We start from the raw sequence: 20,596 nt of genomic DNA on the forward strand, positions 1-20,596 counted from the left end.
GACTGTAGACAGGCAATGGCTAGCACATAAAGAGTTTGTAACTAAAATAGATCCCTTCAAAGCACAAAAACACAGCAAGGAAAGTGTTCCAACCGTGGCTAATGAAAGAAATCAAAGATTGTATTAGATCAAAGGAAGAGGTGTATAAAGTTGTCCAAAAAAGAAAAGCCTGAGGTTTGGGAGCATTTTGAAATTCTATAAAGGTCCAAGGAAAAGATTAAGAAAGAGAAAACAGAATATGAGAGTAAACTAGTATGAAACGTAAAAATGAACTGTAAAAGTTTCTATAGGTATGTAAAAAGGAAAAGATTAACAAAAACAAATGTGGGTCCAAGCAGAGTCAGGAGATCTTATAATGGGGAATAAGGAAATGTTAGAGAAACTAAGCGAATACGCTGTGTCTGTCTTCACGGAGGAAAATATGAAAAACCTCCCAGAAATAATAGAGAATCAAAGGACTAGTGTAAATGAGGAATTGCAAGATGTTTATATTAATAAAAAAAAGTACCAGAGAAATTAATGGGACTTAAAGTAGATAAATGCCCTGGCCCTGATGATCTACATCACAGAGTGTTGAAAGAGGTAGCTGTAGAGATAGTAGAAGCATTGATGGCCATCTTTCAAAATTCTATAGACTCTGGAATGGTTCCTGCAGATTGGAAGGTGACAAATGTAACCCCATTATTTAAGAAATGAGAGAGAGAAAAAACTGGAAACTGCAGACCTGTTAGCCTAACATCAGTCATAGGGAAAATACGAAAAGCTCCAAGCAATTTGCTACCTATAACAATGAGACTCTAGGGTTTAAATTTTTGCATTTATGGATTCGAAAGGTTGATTGACATAGCAGGGACATAAATCTCCTTTTCAAATTAATTACCAGCCCTAATTTCCTGCCACTTTAATTGTCAATTACTGCACAAATGCAGCAACTTCATGAAAGTCATAGGAAGTTAGATGGCAAGCTGCCATTTTCACGAGGCTAATTGTAGAGCAGTGCAAATCATTCAGCAAATTGTGATTTGTAATTCATGGGTTATCTCTTCCTCACCACAAGTTGCTAAACGATTTATGCATTAATAATTGCAAGTTGTTTTGGCAGCAAATTTTGGGCCATTGACTCTTAAAAGCTATCTACTTAATTTTTTTTCAATTAATCTTTGAAAAAAAGTGCCGTGAAACTTTTTTAAAAGTTGTTTTGGAACTTTCTGTTTTTGTGTTCTTCTCAGGCTTTCTATCATATGGAAAACTCAATGGATATTAAATATGGTGACACCATTACAGCTAGATGTGTTTTCTCAGGAAAAGGAAGGACAACTGTTACACGGATAGGGTATGTCTCAAATTGACCCATTTAATAACTGGACTGGCATTTTTTATTTCAATATTGATCGTACATCTTACTTCTGAAAGGGGCCTTAGTAATTGTACATTATTTATCTTTATTTCTCAAGGCAGTTGTATTATCTAGGTTTTCTGCTGAAAAGTATTTAAGATAACCTATTATTGGGTAATAAATTGTTTTATCAATATTGTGCCATGTCTTATCACAGTTTATATTGTCCATATAACTGGAAAGTATATTACTGTATTAAATGAAAAAAAATCCCTCTGCATTTATGTACAATGTCAGTAACCACAGATACTTAAACAGAAAATGCTGGAAAAACTCAGCAGGTCTAACAGCATCCGTGGAGAGAAAAAGAGAGTTAATGTTTTGAGTCCGTATGACTCTTCTTCAGAGTTACAGATACTTGATCATTTATGCAAATTAACTTTGAATTTCACATCTATGCACAGAGGGGGACTTCAGAGACTGCTCTATTCAACTAAAAACAATGGAGTTGGGTAGGGGGGTGATTAAAAGCTGGAAATCTGAAATAAAAACTGGAAATACTCAGCAGCTCAGGCAGCATCTGTTTAGGAAGAAACAGGTGGGAACACCACCACCTGGAACCCTCCAAGCCACTCACCATCCTAACTTGGAAATATATCGTCGTTCCTTCACTGTCGCTGGGTCAAAATCCTGGAACTAACTGCACTGTGGATGTACCTATATTACATGGACTGCAGCAGTTCAAAAAGGCAGCTCACCACCACCTACTCGAGGGCAATTAGGGATTGGCAATAAATGCTGGTCTAGCCTGCGACTCCCACATCCTGTAAATGAATTTTTAAAAAGCTGACAAAAGGTCATCGACCTGAAACATTAATTCTGTTTCTCTCTCCAAAGGTGCTGCCAGACCTCCTGTTTATTTCCAGCATTTTCTTTTTTTATGACACAGAAAGGAATGTGTGCAGACACAAGGTTTTTAATATATTAGCTATGGTGATGGTTGGATGTAATTTGAGTTACATTGTAATTGCTGTAAAAGATCTGCTTCAACATTGTTCCTCTAAATAATGATGAAAGCATTGAGAAAGCTGAAGCCTTCTGCAACACATAAGTGTGACGTTTTAATGTTTCACTGCTTCACTTTAGTGCCTCTGTCAATTATGTGTTTCATCAACCCTGATTTTGTGCTATCCAGTACTCCATCAGTAACAGGGTTCGAGGTGACTGGCCACTCTGTCCCTCCTCCAGGAGCCTTTTGCGATTCAAGTGACCTTGATCTCAGGAAAACTGGGTCCTAAGAGGAACTCCGTTCAGGCTGAATTTCCCATGCTGCAGGGAAATTCCCTGTTCCTCTTCCACGCAAATACAATTGGATCTAAATAATTTATCTCTATCTGAGGCACCTGAAGAAGAAGTAGACTGAATGCTGCCAATGAAATTGTTGAAACTAAGAGCTCCTCCTCTGTATCAGCTTTCTCCAGTCTGCCCCCCTAAGTTTCTCCCTCAGTTCTCTTACAGCTGTACTTTCAAAATCCTATCTCTCCAGCTTTTTGGCTTTCTGCAGCTACTGTTCTGCATAACACATTCTCACCTCCAACTTTGATGCCCTAGTCCCCATTAAGCCGTTTCCTTAGTATGGCACTCATCTCTGCTTCCTTAAGTACACAGGATGGATACTTGAACAGATACTGCGGACAACAGGTTAAGCCATTCATCACCACATCTGGACAGACCACATAAAGCACTGTCAGGTCCTGCTCTTGCCTCCCAAAAGCACTCACCATTTCAGGAGGCTCTTAGAAAGCAAAAATAACCTCTGGCTCCTTCTTTCTACTGCAAAATGTCACCTTAAACCCCTTTTTCCTGTCTCCCCCACTTTCAACTCTAGCAATGAGCGCAAGATGCTCATGGCACTAAGATTGAGACCATTTGATCAGCTGCCTCTGCCACGTCTCTCCTTTCTCCTAGCCTGCTGGGACATAATTCCTCTAAAGTTTACCCCTGCTGGAGACCTAAAATTGCGTTGTCCTCCTATTTCTCATGTATTTGTCCTCATGCTTTCTCCAAGCTCATCTTGTCGATATAACCTCCTCCCTAATCCCAATTCCTGTTGACCACCCAACTTCCTTTCCTGGCACCCATGTTAACTGTCATTGTTAATGGTTCTTGCTCTTGCCCCCCCCCCCCCACTTTAAATCTCCTCTCAGCGCCCGTCTCTTCAAAAAAAATCCTTGATCTCTCTGTCCTTGCAAGCCCATCTCTAGCCTCCCTTTCCTCCCCAAAGACCTTGAACATGTGGCCACCCCTGAAATCCATGCCCCTTTTTCCTGGTACTCCATGTTCGAATGCCTCTAATCATGTTTCTGTCCCTGCCACAACAGCTCTTATCAAACTAAATTATATCCTATGTGACTATGACAAAGATGAACTATCCCTCCTTGACCGGTTTGTAGACTTTGACATGGTTGACCACTTCATCCTCCTCCAGTGCCTCTCTGTCATCATCCAGCTGGATCGGAATGCACTCACCTGCTACCATTCTTCTCTATCTGGTTGTTATCTGGTATATTGCCTGCAACAGTTTCTATTCTCACGCCTGCACAGCTCTGGTATCCCCCCCAGTATCTATCCTTGGCCCCGTTATATTTCAAATATACATGCTGCCTCTTAGCAACATCATCTGCAAACCCAGTATCATTTCCACATGTATGTTGACAAAGCCCAACTCCACCTCACCACCACCCCCCTTGACCCCTCCACTGTCTCTAAATTATCAGACTGTTCGCCTGACATCCAGCACTGGATGGGCAGAAATTTCCTCCAATTAAATATTGTGGAGATTGAAGGCATTGCCTTTGGCCCCTACTACAAGCACTGTTCCCCAGCCCCAATTCCATCCCTCTCTCAGGAAACCAAGGCTGAAGCAGACTGTTTGCAATCTTAGTGTCATATTTGACCCCATTAACTGTTTGATGAATTTCTCTGACCGCATATCTGTGCCATCACTAAAACCACCCGTTTCCACCACATTAACGTCACCTGACTCTGCACTGCCTCAGCTCATCTGCTGCTGAAACCCTCACCCATGCATTTGTTACTTATGCATTTGGCCGGCCTCTCTCATTCTACCTTCCATTAACTTTGAAGTCATCCAAAACTCTTCTGCCTATGCCCTGCTTTGCACCAAATCCCATTCACCTATCACCCTTGTGCTCACTGACCACACTGACACCTAGTTAAGCAACACCTTGATTTTAAAATTCTCATTATTGTTTTCAAATCCCTCCATGGCCTCGCCACTCCCTTTCTCTGTTATCTCTTTCAGCGACACAATCCTCTGAGTTATCTGTGCTCATCTAATTCTGTACTCTTGTGAATCCCTGATTTTAATAGCTCTAACATTGGTGGCCATGTCTTCAACTAGTCCCTAAGTTCTGTAATTCCCTCTCTAAACCTCGCCACCCCTACCTTTTTCTCCTGTAAAGACGCTCCTTAAAACCTACGTCTTTGGGGAAGTTTTGACCATTTGCCCTAAATTTTTCAACATGATCAGGTGTCAAATTTTCCATTACAATGTTACTGTGAAGCACCTTGGGACACTTTATAACATTAAGGGTGCTTGCTTAATGCATATTATTGTTGATGTAGGCTTCTATGGGTGAAGTTGATGCCTCCATTGCAGAAACAAGGACTGTTACTTGAATCTCTGTTACTGGGGATTTTCACTGCTGATTGACCTGGAGATGCCACTTGCTGCAGGGAGGGTTGCAGTGTCATGCACTTTTTACATCAGCGGCACCATGATGGATTCGATACCTGCAAATACTTGCAGTGTCTCTAGTTGCATGGCCTTCTTTTGAAAGCTGGATTGAGAGACTTAGAGAAGAAGTCAGAACACTTACTATGGTCAAGAAGCTCACTCTCATTACTTATTCCAAATTCTTCTTGGTCACACATTTTCTATGAGACACTGTGCATCCTTCTCTGGCTCACTAACTAAGATCTCTGCAGCATGGTCTTCGGGATGGTGCTTGGAAAGTGTAGTGTGATTGTCAATGTGTGTGAAGGGCTGCTGACCGGTCTTGATGCAGAAAGGCTAGGTTTCTCTTCCTGTTTCTCTGCTCATTGCTATGGCATCTAGGAGAAAAGGAGATGAAAGCATTGGTAACTGAGGAGTATATTTAGCACTAAACTTTCAGTACAAAGAATGTGAAGAGGGTTCCATCATGTATTTTGATGACAAATTGTTTGTGCTGCAGAAGGATGAGGGAAGAGCAGATGAATGTGATGACCAAACTGCAGCTGGTACTTATCCATATACTTCCCTGAATTCCACTCTCTTTCCTGCTTACTTATCTGGAGCTTCATGAATTCATCCTTGTGTGAGGTGATAAGCCTAAGATTGGAAAGGGTTTTTACCATTTGTGACTAATCTCTGCCATTGGTTGTGAGTTGTTTTCTCTTTTAAGATATAAGTAGATTTTATTATCATCCCCATGAGACCAATAATCTTATTTTTTTTAAAACTGAAAGATAAGATTTCACATTGTAAGACTTTTACTGTAACAAACTAAATTCAACATTGATCAAACATTACTAATACAACAAACTAAAAAGGCACTTTCACATTAACTAACTAACGCAATCGAGGTACACCTTACAATCCGTTTTGCTGTGCAACGCACTTCTGGTAGATATGTAATTTAGAGGAATAAGTCCAAAGTTACTCCTGGCACTCCAGCAGGCTCAGAACTCCCTGTCACACTAGGTTGAAATCTCTTGTCCTTCAAAAGTCATTCCACTCAGCCAGAATCCGCCAGATCTGACTTTGACCAAAAAGGCCCACCTCGGTGACTCCTGTTCCTTATATGTCCAAAAATCCCATTGGTTCTATACACTTTTTGAATAGAAAACCATTTTCCTCAAGCATTGTGCTTGGTTGTTAACACAAAATAGTCCTCCACTCCACACAGCAGCATCTGCTTTGTTTCTCCAAGCAGCAGTATCTCCTTGTATCTGTGACTCAAAACACAGTTGTTCCAAATGTTAAAATTGTCACTTGATATTTCAATAGGTTTCTGTTTGAGTATTTCCCCCATGGCAACCAGATCACATGGGCCACATCTCCTGCAGAGGTGTTTAGTATGACCTCACTGACCCCATTTTTCAGAATGTTCTGTGTCACCTTGAGTTAAAGAAGACATTTGAAAACAACCATTTTGTAAAGTCTAGCATTTGTAACAATATGTGAATACTCTCTGGCTGCCATGAAATGTAGGCCTACCCAGATGACAACAGGAAAACCAAGCCCATTGGACATTTGGGACATTTAGTTCAGTTAAGTAACAGAATGTGATTATTTAAGCCCAAACCAATTTTTACTTTGTGGACATATGATACATTTGAGGTGTGGCCCTATGGACTCAACTTTTGTGCAATCTTCATTATAAGATCATAAGAGCCCAGATCTTCCAATCCAAATCGTAAACTTTTATTTCCAACCCTGATCAGACAAAACAAAATACAGGCTTAGCTTCGTTCACTTTTTCTGAGCAGTATTCCTATGGAGTATCATTCACATTCAAACCTGGTGCAGCAAGTCTCATAGGGCGCAGCGCAGAGAATCTGCGCAGAAGCCACTCCCTTTTTACGACACCTGCTGTATTCTGGTAATAGTTTAAATGCCCCAAAGCTTCTTTGAAAACAGTTTTGGAAAGAAGTTAAGTGGGGTAGGGTGGGTAAGGTGAGCGAGTGGGTAAGGTAAGAGGGTATGGTGGTGGGTGGCTGGGGTGGCTGTTGGGTGAGGTGGATAGAGTGGCAGATGGGTGAAGTTGGTAGAGGGTGGGTGAGGTGGGAGGGGGTTGATGGGTAGGTTCAGAAAAGGTTATCAGGTCGGGTCGGTGGGGGAGCCGGGTCAGGAGTTGTCAGGGTGGGGGGGAGGAAATCAGATGATGGGATCAGGTCAGGGGGACTTGTGTGGTGTGGGCTAGTCAGGTCAGTTTGGGTGTAGTCAGGAATCAGGAGAAATAATTGGGGGTCAAGGGGGGAGTTGGGATGGTTATGGAGCGCGGCGAGGAGGGAGTAGGGGATGTCAGTTGCATAGCTACCCAGGTGTTAGACCACATTTTATTCTGTCTAACAACTCCTGGGTAACTATTTAGGTAAGTAAGTTGGAACTGTCCGAAGTCTCCTATTCTTAATTCATGAGACAATCCATTCATCCCAGAAATCAGCCTAGTGAACCTTCTCTGAACTTCTTCCAATGCAAGCATATTCCTCAAGTAAGAGAGCAAAACTGTACAGAGTACTCTAGGTGCGGTCTCACCAATGCCCTGCACAGTTGTGGAAAGACTTCCCTAATTTTATACTCCCCACCCCTGCCCTTGCAACAATGGCCAAAATTCCAGTTGCCTTCCTAATTACATGCTGTACCTGTAGGCTAACTTTTATGATTCATGTACAAAGACACCCAGACCCCTCTGTATTGCAGGATTCTGCAGTCTCTCCAATTTAAATAATGTTCTGCTTTTCTATTCTTCCCATCAAAATAAGCAACCTCACATTTTCCCACATTATACTATACCAAAATTTTGTCCACTCATTTCATGTATCTATATCATTTTTGCAGGTTCTGTGTCTTCCTCACAACTTGCTTTCTTATCTTTATATTGTCAGCAAATTTGGCTGCAATCCAGTCGGACCCAAATCCAAGTCAATAGTATAGGTCATAAATAGTTCAACTTGCCAGAACTGATCCCCTTGGCACTCCACTCGTTATAGTTTGCCAACCTGAAAATGACCCATTTATCCCGACTCTCTGTTTCTTGTTAGTTAGTCAATCCTTTATCCATGCTAATATATTCCCCCAACACCATGAGATCTTATCTTGTGCAGGAACCTTTTTTTATGGCACTTTATTAAATGCCTTTTGGAAATCCAAATACATTAACCTTTACTGGTTTCCTTTACCCACCCTGCTTGTTACATCCTGAAAGTACTCTAATAAATTTGTCAAATACAATTAGCCTTTCACAAAACAATGTTGACTTTGCCTATTGTATTATGAATTTCTAAATGTCCTGCTACCATCCCACTAATAATGAACTCTAGCACTTTCCCAATGACAGATGTTGAGCTAATTGGCCTATCGTTCTTTGCTTTCTGTCTCCCTCCTTGCTTGAATAGAGGTGTTACGTTTGTGGTTTTCCAATCTGCTGGGACCTTTCTAGAATCTAGGGAATTGTATTCGTGTATGCATTGAAAGATTTGCCCATTATTTTCTGACGTTTAGTGATACTGTCATTATTCTTAGAGACCAACTTCCTTTCCAGTGATGGTCATATGAAAACAACTATATTGTACAAATAATTGAAGTTAAATATTTGATTGTCGCAATTCTAATTTTTAGCTATGAAATTTTAACTCTGCTTCCTGTATCTTAATTTACTCCAAGTTCTGTTCACAGTGCTTGCTGACCTATATTGGCTCTTGATCTAGAAATGTCGTTATTTTAAAATTCTAATCCTGTTTTCAAATCCATCCATCTCATGGCTCCCCCCCAATTTCTGCAGCCTCCTTCAGCCCTACTACCCTCTGAAATCTCTGTGCTCCTCCTATTCTGGCTTCTTGTACGTACACTATTTTCATTGCTCTATCATTTACATCCTCCAGCTGACTAGGTTGTAAACTCTGGAGTTCCCTTCCAAAATCTCTCCATCTCTCTACCTTTGTTTACTGCTCTACGACTCTCCTTAAAACCAAGTTTTTGTCTTAATTTCTACTGTCTCCTTATGCAGCTCAATGTCAAATTTTGTTTGAAATGCTCATTCCTGTGAAGCACCTTTGTGACATTTTACTGCACTAACGGTGTTATGTAAATGGAACTAATGTCGGCTATTGTTACAGTTTTGGCTGTTTGCTGACCATGCCCATTCAGAATTTCTGGAAATACATTTTTTGCTTATATGACATAGTTGCTTGATGCAGTATATAGGGAAATCAAGTTTCCTTCCTGGAATAAAATCAGGAAATGCTTGAAGTGCTCCTGCACCTGTCGAGAGAGAAACAGAGTAAACATGTCAGATCAATGACTTTTCATTAGAACTAGGATAAGTTAGATATTTCACAGTTTCTAAGCAAGTACAGAGCCAAGCAAAAAGGTGGGGGAAAGGAAAGAACAAAAGGAAAGGTCTGTGACAAAGGAGATAATAGTGCAAGGTCACCAATACCTAATAGTGTGGAAAACGGTCAGGAGAAATTGATTTATGTAGAAATATTGTTAAGAGTAGGGAAAGATTAACCACAGGGGAGGTATTTTGGGTGAGCTGCAATTCTAATTTTTACCTATGAAACCCTTCAGTTGACCATCAGGGAGACCAAGTGTCATTTTGAGCATCTGTCATAAACACTGCCCCCTTGCCACTGGTGCCAACCCCCTATTTGATTTGGCTGAACAAAATGGTGAGCTACCCTGCTTGATCCCAAGGCTAAGTGTCAGCTGTGGCTCAGTGGGTAGCACTCTCGCCTCTTGGTCAGAAGGTCGTGTTCAAATTTGGTTCAAGACGTGAACACAAAAATCTAAGCTGGCACTCCAGTGCAATACTTAGGGAGTGATACATGGTGGAAGTCTTTCAGATGAGACACTAATTGATAACCCATCTGCTGTCTCAGGTGAATGTAAAAGTTCCAATGACTCTACTTTGAAGAAGAGCTGGGGGGATACCTCCGTGCCCTGGCCAATATATTGCTCCTCAATCAACAATGTAAAAAAAAAAAGTTTATCTGGCCTTTATCACATTGCTGTTTGTGAGACTTTGCTCTGTGCAAGTTGACTGCCATATTTCCTACACTACAATAGTGACTAAAAAAACTTATCCTACTTAATGGACTGTAAAGCACTTTCAGGCTTTCTGAGGTAATGAAAGTCACTACATAAATGCAAGGCCTCCTTTCTTTCAATCCCATACCCTCTCCATCACAAAGATCACCCATTGCCACTGCCATGACTATGGTGGAGGAATAAAAAATGTATTTTCAGAAATTCTGAATGGGCATGGTCTGCAAGCAGCTAAAATTGTAACAAAAACCAATACTAGTTGCATTTATATCATGCCCTCTCTTTTTCGCCCTCTCTTGCCCCTCTGCTCTCTCTCTGGGAGAGGATATGGTACCAGGCAATTCACAGAATGCAGGAAGGGCCAGAGTGGGCATCATCTTCTCAGCAGAGGATGAGGAGGTGGTGGTCTATGCTAACTCATCTGAAAAGAAAAATGTTTGAAGAACAATGCATTTATGTGGAGGCGCTAAAGTCAATCACTGCAAATGTGTAGCAATTCACAAATTAACTCTGAAGTTGAGGGCCCTCATTTGTGGCAATATCAGGGAGCTTTTTTCACATTGTAGGCAGCAATGGAACATGTGGCAGATGCAATGAAATTTCCCATCAGTCCCCAACCACAGAAGCAGCCAGGGACCAGTCAGTTACTCTGCACACTTTCAACAATTAATACTTTTTAAAACAAAATAGCCTCCAAATGTGATCCAATTAGTTCATTTTCATTTGAAACGTGGGAAAAGGGCAAGGAGAAACCAGGTAGTGAGCTGGTCTTTATTCTAATGCAGGTTTTGTCAGTCCCCCAGACTAAAGATACAAAAGGGTGCATTTATATACCATAAAGTAACCTACATGATCAAGAGTATTATGTGATCATTACAGCCATACTTTCAATGTTTAAAAATTAACTCAGAAAATACAATAGTTGAGCCTACAAAGCATTCCTTTAAACATGCATCAAACAGTATCTGAAAGGAACATATTAATGGCAGATCTTTAAATTAATTATTAAAGATGAATATAGTAGAAATGTATTTTTTTGTGAGTGGAAATGATTGCAAGGGCAATGAAAGATGAGTGGTTAAAATAAGCAGCATTCCAGGCATCAGAACAATTTCCTGCTGAATTAATTACTGTTTTCATTCTCAAGAGTTCAATAGCTTTTTATCATTTAACAGATGGGCTGAGTGCATATTTTTTTCTTTACATCATTCATGCACTGATATTCATTGAAAGGTTCCTACCTTTGGAGAATGATTTTCATTTAATTTATGGTTCTTCAGTGTGTGCCAAGATTAATTAGCAACTGCAACTCTGTAGCAGTACCTGTTAAAGTAGCGGAGGTAGACTGTTTACTTCTTGGAAAAATACGTCAATGGTGACTTTTATCTGGTGTCATACTGCATTCACGTATTCACCCTGGCAACAATAATGACATCCTGCCTACTCTGAGCAAACAGAAGAGAAAATATCAAGATAGTTCAGCCAAAGGTAATAAGCCTGTTAGGCTCAGTTCAGCTTAGGAAACTTTCAGAATCCTCCAGGCTCACACTAACTGGATGTGAGCTCAGGCAAAATACTGGAGCAATGTATTGAACGACATCCTGTGACATCTACTTATCTAAGCGCTTAAAAGCAGCAAGAACGGCACTAAATTACAAGACACATAATCTTTTTAAAAGTACGTATGTCATGACAGGTTTCCAGGGAGAAACAAAAGAAAATTGTAATAGATCCTGGAAATCTGAAGCATTAGCAGAAAATGCTGCTAACACTTAGCAGATCAAGTAGTATCTGTGGAGAGAACCAGAGTGAAGATATTTGCCCTTCAAAGTGCCAACACCCCAGTACATCCTTTTCCAGTCACCTTGTCTCTTTCCCACAACCCCCCCAATAAGATTAAAAATCTGCTCTTCAAGTATGCCCCTTGTTAAGTGCAACATCTGGCAGTTTAGGGAGGGGTGTTTATTCTGCTGTATATGTATATGTCATACCCCTCTTAATCTAGTCAGGAAAAGAGACAGTCATGATCCAGATTCAGCTGCAGCAAAATATCTAATTCTGTTAGTTAGACTTTCCTTTGCATGGGTAGGCTTATGCATTTTTTAGTGTGACAAGTTGCTGAAAGTGCAAACTGAAAGGACACAGCAAGGAAAACGACACATCTGGAACCTGAGTGAATACGGCAACCAACTATGTATCTGCTTAACCAAACAGATTTAAGAATTCAGAAATAAACGATAAACAGTTGAAGGACAAAGGAAGTGTGGGTGTATTCGATGTCAAACAAGTTTCAGAAAGAAATAGAATGAAGGAAAAAACTGAATTAAGACTGAGGAAAAATAGAGAAAGGAAAAGTAAAAAGAAAAATTTTAAAGCTGACGTTTTTAAATCTCTAACATCAATTAATACTTGTAGGAATGCGACCTCACACTTATGATAGTTAATTTTCATTGTTGGGAGGAGTTGATTAGCAGTAATTAATACTTAGGGTGGAATATTCCGAGTCAGCTGGCGGCAGGCGTGATAGGTGGTGAGTGCGGAAAATATGGTGGGATCGACTTCACATGAAGGCAGGCCGCGATCTTCCACTCAGCCTGCCAATGGTGGGCCGCGATTCCTGTCATCGGTCGGCGGGTAGCTAATTGTAATACATTAGCATATAATTAAAAGGCCGTCCCGCCAGGCTCTTGGAACCCTGCCGTATCATCTGTCCACGTTGGCGGGAAAGCACGCCAACGTGTTTCACAACAGCACGCAGGTGATGTGCACTTGGCGGCCTCCACTTTGGGGGAACTGAGGTGAGTGAGCAGCCGCATGCTGCACAGCTTGTCCATTTTTACAGGCCTCAAGGGGAGGCAGGGGAAACTGATGCCTGGCCCCACAGGCGACTGCTGAGGGGTGGGAAGTGTCTGGAGGCGAGTGCTGGCCAGCCTCGGAGGCAACTGCTGAGGGGCGGAACGATAAGTGCTGCCTTGGCGCTGCACCCCGCGCACAGGCAATTAAGGTGGGGGGGCAGGGTAAGCAAGGGAAGTGGCCACACATTAGGAACACCTGTATAAACTGACCGTGCCTCTGCAACTAAGACAGATCAGGCGCAGCCACAGTGATGTGACTGGGGTCAGGCTCCTATCCTGCCCACCTATGCAAGCATTATGGAGGCACCAAAGGGCCACCAAGTGCTCCATACTTTACCCCCGGCACAGACTTAGAGTCCGCCACCACTTTATTGGACCACGGAGCAGTTGGACTGCACACGTTGTACAATCTCCCCGCCATCGCTGGCCATGTAGCAGTCACTGCTGGAGGTGCTCACAGCCCCTTGCAATCTCAGCATCCTGGTTTAGACCAGTGCCCCCCATGTCACAGGTTGACAGGGCAGACATGCAGAGCACTCAGCTCTGGCCATCTGAGGGGTGACCAGCACTCTCCAGAAAGCATTAAGGGGCGGTCAAACAGTGCCAGGAAAGGTGCTAAGTACAGCCATGATAACCACGTGTCTCTTTCATGCTGCAGGAAGATCACACCAAGATCATGGATCCTGGTGACCTAGCTGTATGCCTGATGGCCTACAGGGACCATAGAAGACGAGGGAGAGAGCAACTGAGGCATCTGGCTGCGCAAAGGCAGGAGCAGCAGCCTCACGAAGAAGGGGTAACAGGAGCTCTCGCACACGCTGCCCAGGAGCGACAGCAAGCCGTGGCTGGTTGGCGCCTAGTGACACCCAGGGTCTATAGACGCCGCCTGCCATCCTGCAGATGACTGAGAACCAGTGTTGCTGACAATTGCGCATGTCTAGGGGACCTGGTGGCTCACACCTGCCACTTACTGCAGGATTTGGTGCCAAGGGGACCTGGAGGGCAAGCACTGCCAGTGGCTGTGAAAGTGACCGTGGCATTCAATTTCTATGTCAGTGGCCCCTTTCAGGGCTCCACAGGTGACTTCTGTGGGATTTCACAATCCACCACCCACAGATGCATCCATGAGGTCACGGATGCCATCTTCTCCTATAACACAACTTTGTGCATTTCGCCCGGGACCAGGACAACCAAGATACAAGGGCAATGGATTCGCCCTGATCTCAGGATTCCCACAGGTGCAGGATGCGATCGTCTGCACTCACGTGGTGCTCAGGTCTCCGTCACTACATTCAGTGGACTTCTTCAACCGCAAGAGCTTCCATTCACTGAACGTGCAGCTGATATGCAACTACCAGAAAAGCATCCTGCGGGTATGCGCATAGTTTCCAGGGAGGGTGCAAGGTACCCTGGCAGCTCCCATGACGCTTACATCCTGAGGCACTCCCAGGTGCCGAGGCTCTTCAGTGTTCCAGCCCAACTGGATGGATGGCTGCTGGGTGACAAGGGCTATCCCCTCAAAAGGTGGCTCAAGACGTCTCTCCGCCACCCAAGAACGGAGGGCGAGCAATACCTCCACAAGGGCGGGAGTAGAGAGAACCATAGGCCTTCTCAAGATGCAGTTCCAATGCCTGGACCGTTCAGGGGGCACACTGCAGTACCCCCCAGATCGTGTGTCACTGACAGTGGTTGCATGCTGTGCTCTCCGCAGTCTGGCACTGGCAAGGGGGGAACGCAGTGGGGAAGAAGATCTTGACACAGTTGCACAAGCAGCAAATGATGAGTCCGGTAGTGAGTCCGAGGACAAGCACGGTGAGGAGAACACTGAGGGCATGGACACAGACCTGGATAACCTACAGAGAAGCAGGGACACACAGGACACTTGCATCCAATGCTCCTTCAATTAGACTACCAAATAAGAACCACCACCAGGCCAGGGCTGCAGGCTCCATGCTCGATCCCTGACAGGGCCAGTTCCTTGGTCAACAATATAAACTATGTGCCTTTGCAATAAAGATTCAGGAGACACATGTCCGTCACAACATCATTGCCTACCCTGCACCTACAGAACAAATGAAGCATACAAAGGCCAAAAGCACAAAATAACATCTCATTTACTTGTGACTGTGAAACATTGCAAAAATTAACATGAACCAGCGTTTCCGATCTCACCATTAAAAAAAAAAGAAAAATGGAGGAACCAGTATCACCCGTAATAAGGCCGTGTTGTGCTTAAAGTGCTTTAAGTTTTCACTTGCAGGTGCTATATCTAGGTGCTCCCCCCTCGCTGGCACCGACATTGGAGACAGCCTGCTCACTCTGCTGTCTTGTTGGCCTTGATGACCTTGGCAGGTGTCCTCTGGCCCATGGAGCCTGTGCTGGCCCCGCCTGGGAGGGAGCGGCCAGTGCCACGGCTGACATCTCCCCAATCGCCACAGCCTCATCAGTTGCCACGGTCACTGGCAGAGGGGTGGAGGAGCTGCTGCCATCATCCAGAGCTCCCTGAGAGGAGCCTGCAGAGACGACAGGCAGCTTGTGCACCAACGTCAGGTCGCTTTGGACCTCCCTGCTCACCATTGATGGTCGGGCATCTAGCTGGGATACTGGTGCCCAATCCATCTCCCACACTGACATTGACCAGCTGTGATCATTGCCGGTATGAGGGCTTGCAGGTCCAAGGGCATCCCCAGGAACCCCTGATTGTGTCCCTGGAGGAGCCTTTCCATGAGAGTTGCCACTCTGTCCATGGAGGAGGCATTGCGCTCGGCATGAGGATCAACATAGTGCTCACGCTCTGCAAGGACTCCTCCACAACAGACACCATGGCACAAATTCCCTCATATATCTCTGCCAGATCCTCCCACACACCCTGCTGGACATCCAACATCTGCTGCCTCAGGGACAACTCCAGAGGCCCATCATCAGCCATTGACTGAGCATTGTCCTGGTCCCCAGCAATCCTCCATCCAACTGCTAACACCCTGGGCACTCTCTGCCTCCGCCTGCACCTCAAGCGAGTGTGAAGTGCCCTCATCAACGTGCACCAATAAACTACATGGCGATGTTATGCCCACCGAGGTGCTGATATCTGCGCTGGTGCCTGCTTGACGGAGCGGGTATGACGCAGGTACGTGGTGAGCAGGGTGGTCCTTGGGTCAGGGGTGGGCCTTCAGGTTCCTCATGACGACTGGCTGCTGGGGAGCCTAAAAGGGACAAGAAGGACATGTCATTAGTTTAAGTCACAAAACTGTCACTGTGCATGCCTGGCACCCTGATGAGACAGAGATTTGCATCATGGTGCCCTCGTCTTTCGATTATCAATGGGGATTCCAGGTTCCAGGCTCACATCAATATAGAGACTATACTGGAATAGTAGCAATAACTGACATTCTCACCTCAGTGCACTGCACTCTTACCTTCCTCTGGCACCCCAACCTCACCGCTGCCGCTTGACCAAGGTGCATGGCGCCTCTCCAGCTCCACAGACTCCTCATATCGCGTGAGGATGAGGTGGTGTGGGGGTCCCCCGCCAGTCAGTGACCCCTCAACATTGTTATGGGATGTTTTCTTCTGAAAGGGCAGAGGAGCATTGATTAGTCCACTCTCTACCTGCAGTGCCATTGCAGCCTGACCAACCCCACCTGAGGAATACCTCGCAGGGCTCAGCCGATTTGTGACCCTGGAGCCGCAAGGCACTCAATCCAAGCAGCCAGGGCTCACCCCCTCCTGCCTCATTTACATTTGGCGCTCACACTCTTAACACCTCTGAGGTCCAAGGGGAGCTGTTAACTGTTATGCAAAGTGACCCATGCCAACACAGTATTCACCCTTCCCAATCACAGGAGATTGTTGAAGCGCATCTGGCACTGGACCCATGTGCACCCCACCACGTCGTGGCTGCTGACCCTGGATGCCGCCACCTCCCAGGTCTTTTTGGTGAGATGGGTAGGCATCCTCCTTCCATCCCTGGGGACAAGAGTTTCTCTCCTCGCTGCCACCTCTTCCAGGTGGGTTGCGAGGTACTCATCCGAAAAACACAGGGCCGACTGCCCTCTCGCCTACCGTGTCCATCTACTACGGTTTCCATTTGCAGCACTTCCGTGTCCTTCAGTGGCTGTCTTACAGGGGCTGCTGAGGCCGCATTTGAATCGGCTGCCGGGTCGCCATTGGATCTGGTGGCCTTCATGCCCCTGCCTGCCCCTTCGCGTTCATTCCCAGGCCGTGTATCACGCTGCGTGGGCCTTAATTGGCCTGCCCGCATAAAATTGCAGAACGCTGCCGATCACAGGTGGCGGTTGGCTTCCTGAACGGCCCCCACAATTATATTAAGGCAAAATCATGCCCATTACAGTGGTGCTCCTTATCTTGAATGGAATTGCTGTATAATCATTGTTTCACTTACACCATAGACCATTAGTGTGACTTAAACATCAAGTATTTTCTATACTGGGAAAATTAGGGAAAAAGATACAGTATAAGTGATTTCGTTAGTGAGGTTTCCTATATTTTTCTAAATGAAAAACAAAATTATTTGTTACAGCAGCGGTATATATACATTCTTTGCCTGTCCTTTGCATCCACATAGTTTATATCAATCGTAAGAGCTAAATGTACCAACTCTCACCATTCCTATGGATTCCATGAATGGAGTTTCTTTTTCGAGATAGACAAGCTCAAGAAGCTTGATGTTGAACTAGCTCTAAGTTAGTTTTCACTGGCATCCCAACTAAACTTGAAAAACATTATGTAGAAGAAGTGCAACTGCCATCCAGATTGAAATTCAGATCCTGTATCCAAGTTTGTAATTCACATAACATTGTCTTGGGAAAGACTTGTAATTATAATATCTCAGTCTAACGTTTTTTGCATTTTTAAATTAATTCTTCAAAGGAATCTTATGGGCGCAATTGTAAAATAATACTTTGACCAGTGCATTTTTGTATTTACATGAAAAATAGTAACATTTGAAGTAAACAATTATGTATGTCATCTTGCATTTTAATGTTTTCCTTAGTTGTGAAAGTGTTTATTCACAGGAAAGACTACATAGAATTACTTTTACTAATCTTGGTAAAAACCTACTTTGTTAGGGCATGTATTGTTTTATAATGAAACTGCAACAGTTCAAAGTATCAAAAAAGCCCTTTTGTAGTTGAGGAAATTTCTAATAAGGCTCAATTTAATTATTTCTATGCAGTGAATGATTAGAATCTGGAATGCTCTACTTCAGAGTATGGTGAAGGCAGATTTTATTGTGACTTTCAAAAGGGAATTGGACAAGGATGTGAAGAGAAATTTGCAGAGCTCCAGGGAAAGAGGAGGGGAATGGCACTAGCTGAGTTGCTTTTTGCAGAGAACCGGTGAGGACACAAAGGGCTGAAAGGTGGCCTTCAAAGGCTGTTTGTAACCATTCTGATTCTCAAGCATTCATAAATATTGTTGCAATCAGCGATGCCCAATCTTATTTAAACTTGAGATAGTCCAAAAAGTGTACCATTAAACTTTACAGTTATGCTTTTGATAGTATTTGTAAGGGAAACTTCCAGAAACTATCTGATGGGACTTTCGGCCTGTTCTGTTATTCATGTTTTACTAACCAAAACTACTCATAATTATATCATTTAATAAGCCTAGAGTGAAACGGTCTTGACTATTACAGTTTGAGATATTTTAACTCAGTTGAGTAGCTTTGAATTATTTTTTGTAATGCATCTATTTTTAGGGTATTTTTTCACTTCAGAGGGAAAGTGGTGACTGTTCCCCAGCTTTTACCTAGACAACTAAGTGTGCATGAATAGCTCAGTGATAAGTCACTGCTCACTCTAATGATAGGAATATTCTGGTTTGGACACCAGATAAGAGAGTTAACAAGGACATGAATAACCATAACTACTATTAGCAATGCAGAATATGGAAATATATATTTATCCAATTTTACGTATAGCAGAGATCATACGGTGACTTCAAAATTCCCTTCTTTCCAATACCTGTTTGAGCAAATAGCAATTACACTACCTTTATTCATACCCAACTTGTTTATGACTAATTTTCACCCACTTTATTTTAAACATCCTCTGTTATTTTGCTTATTGTTTTTTCAGCAATTCCGCTCTCTTTCAAGAGTTAATTATGCTCTCTGATTGCAGATGTTCCTTCTCTAGATACCACATTCAATTTTCTTCCAACAACGCTCCTGTTATAATCTTATTCCAGCCATAACCTACATTATTCTTTTGCAAGTTTAAAAACATTGCCAAAGGGTAAAATAGTTCATTTGAATACTTTTTCAACTTGTATAGTATTTAAACAGCAGCATTTTAGGAGCCCTGTTTCTCGCCTAATTTCATTTATTTACTTTACTGTTATGACAAATAAACTAGCCTTAATTGTTTTCCCACAGGTTTCTGGAGTTTAGTAAATTATTGGAGCTATTTCTATTTATATGTAATATCTTCCACCTTTATCATGCACCATTTCTTATAGCAAGAGGATGAGCAACAGACATTATCAGACCTCTACCAGTGTGTGTGTGTGTGTGTGTTGCGATCCACATTGAGACCACTAACTTTTAAAGAGATATTTGAATTTCCAGTGACTGGCTGAAAGGATCACATGACAAGGTGAGGGTGATGGTGGCATAGTGGTTATGTCACTGGACTAGTGTTCCAGGGGCTCAGGCTAATGCTCTGGGGACACAGGTTCAAATCCCACACTAGCAGCTGACAGAATTTAAATTGAAAGCTAGTCTCAGTAATGGTGAACATGAAGCTATCATTGTTATTGTAAAAACCCATCTGGTTCATTAATGTCCTTTAGGGAAAGAAATCTGCTGTCCTTACCGGGTCTGGCCTACATGTGACTCCAGACCTCAGCAATGTGGTTGACTCTTAATTGCTGTCTGAAATGGTCAAGCAAGCCCCTCAGTTCAAGTTTTTTTAATCCCTTCATGGCCATCCCTAAATTTAGTTCAAGGGAATTTAGGGATGGGCAACAAATGCTGGCCTTGCCAGCGGCACAACCACATCCCATGAAAGGATAAAAAATAATTTAACTTTTAAGACTTTTACTGTAACAAATGAACTAAAAGCAACATTAACTAAACCAAAAGCAACATTAACTAAACCACAAGCAACTAATACACTGAACTACAGAAAAGATATCGCCCCTTAACTTTTAACACACCTAAAATCCTCACACCACAGTTATACTTTACATCCCACTCTCAGCTGAATGGCAGTTTTCACAAGAGCCAGTCCAACATCACTCCCAGCTTTCAACAGGTTTGTTTCTCCCCATGTTGTTGAATCATAACATCTGTCAGTTTTCAGAAAAGACCCGAACTGAATACCAATCCTCCCCCTCCACCCAATCACGCGAGGTCGAATCTTTGGGATTCCTTGGATTGCCACAAGACGTGTCTCTTGAATTGCATTCTATTCTGCCTGATCATCCGCAGCGTGAACACATTCTCTTCTCTAATAAGATAAAAACAAAAAACTGCGGATGCTAGAAATCCAAAACAAAAACAGAATTACAGTTGAAGGGTCATGAGGACTCGAAACGTCAACT

General features: G+C 43.2%; 1 protein-coding gene across 3 annotated transcripts in view; it reads left to right on the top strand.

Annotated features, from left to right (window-relative positions):
• The window catches only part of pam (peptidylglycine alpha-amidating monooxygenase), a 353,785-nt gene that overhangs the window by 199,696 nt on the left and 133,493 nt on the right, over positions 1–20,596 (top strand). For all 3 annotated transcript variants that reach the window (XM_078565974.1, XM_078565966.1, XM_078565978.1), the window contains exon 12: positions 1,230–1,333. In XM_078565974.1, the coding sequence (XP_078422100.1) occupies positions 1,230–1,333 (104 nt within the window). The remainder of the gene's footprint in view (positions 1–1,229; positions 1,334–20,596) is intronic.

This window comes from Cetorhinus maximus, chromosome 2 (assembly GCF_964194155.1).
Source record: "Cetorhinus maximus chromosome 2, sCetMax3.hap1.1, whole genome shotgun sequence".
In the NCBI taxonomy this organism is placed as follows: domain Eukaryota; kingdom Metazoa; phylum Chordata; class Chondrichthyes; order Lamniformes; family Cetorhinidae; genus Cetorhinus; species Cetorhinus maximus.